A 6,000-nucleotide genomic window follows, 5' to 3' on the forward strand; every position below is an offset into this window, starting at 1 on the left:
GAAGAAAAATGTCATCTATATTTAGAGGGGGGAGAACATATGACGTAACTGTTTCACAATGTATGCTAGCTCAGTTCATATTTTTTTAGTTATATTTACATTTGATATGATATCCAGTATGCACATCTGACAGAGTTTGCATGTCAGTAAATTTTGAGAAAATGAAATACGACAAAAGTGCCATCCATTCATGCAAAATCTACTAGTCCCTCTGTTCCAAAATACTTATCGTGGTTTTAGTTCAAAATTCAAATTTTGAACTAAAACCACGACAAGTATTTTGGGACCGAGGGAGTAATGAAAATTTTGAACTAAAACCACAACAAGTATTTCGGAACAGAGGGAGTGGTGAAAATGGCACATGACTTTTATAGAAATTTGCTGGTCGAATTTCAGAAACTCAGGTCACCAACCATTCAACAGCATTCCAGAACTCAGGTCAGATTGCAGCTCCAGGCTCATTCAGTGCCAGTCACTCCATGCACTGCTCCCCATGATAAGTCTCAAGAGGACACAACAAGTTTAGAGCCACTATACAGTTTGATCTATCGTTTCCATGGAACAAACAAACAAACGTATCTACTGATTTACCAGTACTAATAAGTCGATGCCGATGCACCTGTGCCATTTACTATGTTCGACATCTGATCAATGGTGTCCCAATTGCAATTTTACCCCAGCACCACATTTACTGTCTTACTGACACAGTGGAACAGCAACAAGCTCAGGCTGGCCCTAGTCTAGAAGCAGTATGCAGCAACATCAACCTAGTTCCCACCACCTTGCCCTCCCTCTGGGCTCCGTACCCTCCTCTGCTTCGGTGAACTCTCGGCAGCTTCGCACTGCGCCTTGCGCTTCTCCCATGAGCCATTATTGGTGAGGAAGAAGTCTTTGAGCTGATGGGCAATCCTGTCATCCCCTGAATATGAGATCTTCACGTTCAGGTTGTTGTAAGTACATGATGTTTCACTTGGATCGGTGTTATCTCTGCTGTTGCAGACCTTCTATAGAACAATGAACCGGTGTAAGGATTGGCCACATGCTTAAACTCTCATAGCAAACATTCATCAAAGTAATACATTGTACGTACCTTGTCGAGGTGAATGAAAAGGTTCTCTAAGTTGGGAGATTTCTCAAGCATGGTTGATAATGCATTAAAAACGCTATTTATACACCACTCACCAAGGGATAGAGTCCTCAGATTTTCGAACACAGGGCAGTTCTCCAGTTCCGTCATCAGCAGAACCTGCACATTAATGTTGGAGTTGGTACTGATGGTCCACTGACAATGTGACATCTAGGGCACATATTAGATCTACCGACTAAAAACTAACCAACCAAACTAGTTCTATGGAATTCCATATTAAAGATATCACATAGGATACCAGAGACCGAACAGTAAGTGAGGTTCAAAGTTCAATAAGCCACAGACTCTAGTGGTTGAAACCTTCGTAGAGATAAGATGTTAAGACTGTGAAGGTAGTAACTTCAATGTTCTTTTTTCTTGCAGTAGGCAACTATCCAATAGGCTGATCCGCTGGTAAAATGATACTCCCTCCGATCCATATAAATTGACGCAGCTTTAGTACAACTTTGTACTGAAGTTGTACTAAAACTCCGTCAATTAATTTGGATCGGAGGGAGTACGAGGTAATACTAAAGCTGATATTTGAGTGGTCAACGTCTCAACGATGTAATTTCAGCTCTTCCCTACCTCTAGACAGATTCATAATGACTTGAGAGATTCACCACCAGAAGAAGAAATACCAAAATGTTATTCACACATTAAATTTCAAGGTAGTACTCTAGCCCCTTACCCTCTTCCCATGCAGAAAGCATAAAAGAACGAGAAGGTGACAGTACCGTACCTCTCCTCGATGAGCTGACAAGTTCATGGTTCTCACATTCGAGAGGCTGTGAAAAATACGTTCGCCACCATAAACTACAATATCAACGCTTCCATGATGCTCACGATCTCTTGCATACTCATCAACAACTGCACAGCTACCATCATCAGATTGAGATTGAGATTCACTGATGTCAGAGTCCTCAGAATCAGTATATGTGTCGCCATCGTCCTCATCATCCTGTACTGACCATGGGCCAACATGTTGCAAGCAAGCGTCATCAAGCATGATAGTGGCCGTCGCTAGTGACCCCGAGTTCTTGATCTGAGGAACAAAACTGCGAGGTCTGATGCAGCACAGGGCTGCAAGGTTCGAAGCATCAACCGTGAGGCCGTTAAAGATTTCACAGTTGACAAGAGTCAAACGCTTGAGGGAGGTTGATTGAATCTCTGCGGCATATATGAGAACTTTCCTGATCTCTAGTTCTTGCAAAGAAGTACACCTAGAACAGAGCCCCGAGAAGGTGCGGCTGTCCATGGACACGTTGTTGAGCTGCAAGATTTTGAGGTTGCCAGAAAGGAAGGCCGTGCAGTCCAGCTTGAGGATTGGGTGGTGGTGCTTCGCGGAAAGCTGAATAGCTGTGGCATTGCGCCTGAGAGCATGAACGATCCACGTGTTGGCGTCGTCGTGGTTCCAGTGCAGCCGGAGTGTGTTCAACGGCACGGGGCTCCGCCGGAGAAGCAGGTGCTTGACGAACTCGGCGTACCAGTCCTGGTCAACGCGGCGGGAGCAGGCACAAATCCGGCGGATGTCGAGGCACGGCGCGGTGGCCCAGGTGCGGCGCCACCGCCTGGAGAGCGCGCTGGTGCGGACCACCTCCCACGCCTTCATGAAGGAGAAGACATGGTGGCACAGGTCGTCCGTGAGTTCGCTGATGCGGTCGCGCCCACCGCCTCCGGCGCCAGACGCCCCCGCTGCCCCGCCGGGCGGCGGCCCCCGCCCTGCGCCCCCCTGAAGCATTTTCTCGAACAGGTTGCCTGCACGGATAACCACGATCTGCATCAACCCACACGGGAAGCGAAAATCATGGCAAACGCGTAGCAAGAAACCAAGAAGAGCTAGCGATGCTGCATTTCGACCAACGGATACGAGATCGGAACAAGAACCCGGTAGGATTATAGTCCCTCGCATGGCTGGCAGCGAAAGGGAGGAGGAGAACTTACAGGAGGTTGAGGTTGGCGGGGTCTCTCGGCTCTGGCTGCTTGTGCTTTGGGTGCACGCAGGTCGCGGAGCAAAGTGGGAGGGCCGGTGAAAGAGTGGAGGAGTATTTAAAGAGGAGGCAACGTAAAAGAAAAACCGTTACTAATCTTCCTCTCTCCCTAATATATATATATTATCAAAGTAAATACGGTTTCTGGTGATCCGTCTTGAAATTATCCTTAAAGTTTGCATAAACTACCCACCATGCCACCAGTAAGTAATAAAAAAACGTTTCACAACGCGAAAAATCTTGAACTGAGCCGGCCCATGTAAAAACCTCCTATGTTACGCTCTGCATGCTGGGAGAATATCCAGCACACCGTATGAGACGGCCATGCACAGGCGCCTGTTTAGATAGTTTTTTTTTATTTAAAATATTCTGTTCCATTTTTGTTTATTTATAATTTAAATAATTTCGAATTACAAAAACTTTTGCATATTAAAAAATAGGAGTTTTGAATTAAAATGCTGATGAATTTTATTTTGAATTAAAAATAGGATAAAAAAAGCGCCGGATTTTTATATTTTTTTTGCAAATTCCAAAACAATGTCCATGAATTTAATAAATATATTACTGATTTATAAAAATGTTTGTTTATTTAGAAAAACTTCATGCGTTTCAAAAAATGTTTGTGAATTTAAAATAAAATCCTCCAACATAAAAAAAATATGTTCGTCTTTTCTTGAATTAGTCGCCAATTCAAAAGAAAATATTTAAACCCGTTCGAAATATAAAAAATATTCACGATTTGTAGTAAATGTTTGTAAATTGTAAAAAATCTTCTCGATTTTAAAATTGTTCCCATATTTGTAAAATTGTTCACGAAAGATCTAATGTATGTAGTTAAACATTAATACTTCTAAGTCTTTGTGACAATATACCTGTGTGAATTTTGAAGAATTAACTGTTGGATTGATCGGATGATTATTGTATGTTTTCTAAAAAAAATTGAAATTCAGAATAAATCTTTAAGTTACCAAGATTTTGACAACCATGAAATATATTTTTTGAAAATGTAAAGATTGCTTCAATTTGTGAATAAATTTAAAAGAAGAAACATTTTCTTACATTTGTGCATAAAATATTTAAATCAAACGATGATATGTGGAGATAATGTGGTCACCATCATTGGAGATTATGTTTTTTTCTACCGTGGCAACGCACGGACCATTTTGCTAGTAATAATAAAGCAAATACGGTTTCTGGTCGTCCGTCTTGCAAATTACTCCTAAAGTTTACATAAATTACCCACCATACCATCGGTAAGTAATAGAAAACGTTTCACAAAGCGAAAAATCTTGGACTGGGCCGGCCCATGTAAAAACCTCCTATATTACGCTCTGCACGCTGGGAGAATATCCAGCACACCGTATGAGCCGGCCTATGCACAGGCGCCTGCTTTTAGTTCTGTTTATTTATTTATGTTCAGTTCTTTTTTATTTTTTTATTTTAAATAATTTAAAACTTCAAATAATATTTAAAAATTTAATAAACTGAAAATTATAAAGCAACATATTTAAAAAATTGAAATGTTTGTGACTTCCAAAACTACTCGGAGTATTGTACAAAATGCTCGCATATACAATAAAATATTTGTAATTTTAGAAAAATGTTTGTACAATAAGAATAGTCCATGATCTCAAATACAATTCCATGTATTAAAAATTATTAAAGGCATTTAACAAAATGCTTTCTAGTTCAAAATATGTTAATGCATTTAAAAAATGTCCTAAAATTTTAAAAATAGCTAATGCCGGTTTTGATAGTTTCTTTTTTTATTTAAAATTTTCCGTTCCATTTTTGTGTATTTATAATTTATATAATTTAGAATTAAAAAACTTTTGCATATTAAAAAATCGGAATTTTGAATTGAAATGCTGGCGAATTTCTATTTTGAATTAAAAATAGGTTTAAAAAAAAGCTGGATTTTATTTTTTTTGCAAATTCGAAAACAATGTCCATGAATTTAATAAATATATCACTGATTTATAAAAATGTTTGTTTATTCAGAAAAACTTCATGCGTTTCAAAAAATGTTTGTGAATTTAAAATAAAATCCTCCAACATTAAAAATTATGTTTGTATTTTCTTGAATTGGTCGCCAATTCAAAAGATATTTAAACCTATTCGAAATATAAAAAATATTCATGATTTTTAGTAAATGTTTGTAAATTGTAAAAAGTGTTCTCGATTTTAAAATTGTTTCCATATTTGTAAAATTGTTCACGAAAGATCTAATATATGTAGTTAAACAGTAATGCTTCTAAGTGTTTGTGACAATATACATGTGTGAATTTTAAAGAATTAACTGTTGGATGGATCGGATTATTATTGTATGTTTTCTAAAAAAATCTTGAAATTCAGAATAAATATTTGAGTTACCAAGATTTTTGACAACCATGATATATATTTTTTGAAAATGTAAAGATTGCTTCAACTTGTGAATAAATTTAAAAGAAGAAACATTTTTCTTGCATTTGTGCACAAAATTTCTAAATCAAGCGATGATATGTGAATATAATGTGGTCACCATCATTGGAGATTATGTTTTTTTCTCCGTGGCAACGCACGGGCGTGGAGCACTTCTGTCCGTCGCGGTCATTTTACAAAAACACCCCTCCTTTTCGAGTATTCAACCGGCAGTCCGTTTTTAAGTCAAAATACGAATCATTTTTTGCATTTTTCAAAAAAAACATGACGTTTCAGGTAATCAACCCGCAGTCCGGATTTAAGTTAGAAAACGAATCGTTTTTTTGCATTTTTCTGAAAACCCCCTGATGTTTAATCAACCCGCCCTCTGTATTTTAACAAAACAAACCCTAACTTTTCAGTTAATCAATCCACATTTTATCTAAAACAAAAGTATCCATATCTTTTAATCGGATTTTAACA

At 38.3% G+C, this 6,000-nt stretch overlaps 1 protein-coding gene across 3 annotated transcripts; it reads right to left on the reverse strand.

Moving 5' to 3' along the window:
- Positions 1 to 346: 346 nt before the first annotated feature.
- On the reverse strand, positions 347 to 3,127 carry LOC123411969 (F-box/LRR-repeat protein At3g59190-like). Of its 3 annotated transcripts, XM_045104929.1 has the most exons (4): positions 3,071 to 3,124; positions 1,869 to 2,884; positions 1,091 to 1,246; positions 347 to 1,004 (listed from the first exon to the last, which is right to left on the reverse strand). In XM_045104929.1, exons 2-4 carry the CDS (start codon positions 2,865 to 2,867, stop codon positions 768 to 770), a joined length of 1,392 nt encoding a protein of 463 aa, XP_044960864.1. In that variant the 5' UTR covers positions 2,868 to 2,884; positions 3,071 to 3,124; the 3' UTR covers positions 347 to 767. The 3 variants fall into 3 exon arrangements, with proteins under 3 accessions (XP_044960864.1, XP_044960865.1, XP_044960863.1); XM_045104930.1 differs by having other exon boundaries at positions 1,183 to 1,246; positions 1,869 to 3,127; XM_045104928.1 differs by having other exon boundaries at positions 1,869 to 3,118.
- Between the last annotated feature and the right edge of the window lie 2,873 nt (positions 3,128 to 6,000).

This window comes from Hordeum vulgare, chromosome 7H, assembly GCF_904849725.1.
Source record: "Hordeum vulgare subsp. vulgare chromosome 7H, MorexV3_pseudomolecules_assembly, whole genome shotgun sequence".
Lineage (NCBI taxonomy): Eukaryota > Viridiplantae > Streptophyta > Magnoliopsida > Poales > Poaceae > Hordeum > Hordeum vulgare.

Bases quoted from the DNA above. Each gene is read 5' to 3' on its own strand.
- LOC123411969 (XM_045104928.1), bottom strand. From the start codon at position 3,038: ATGCGAGGGACTATAATCCTACCGGGTTCTTGTTCCGATCTCGTATCC. The intron at 1,247-1,868 runs GTACGGTACTGT...ATTAATGTGCAG, and splicing joins TGTCAGCTCATCGAGGAGAG to GTTCTGCTGATGACGGAACT. The intron at 1,005-1,090 runs GTACGTACAATG...ATTGTTCTATAG, and splicing joins TTTTCATTCACCTCGACAAG to AAGGTCTGCAACAGCAGAGA.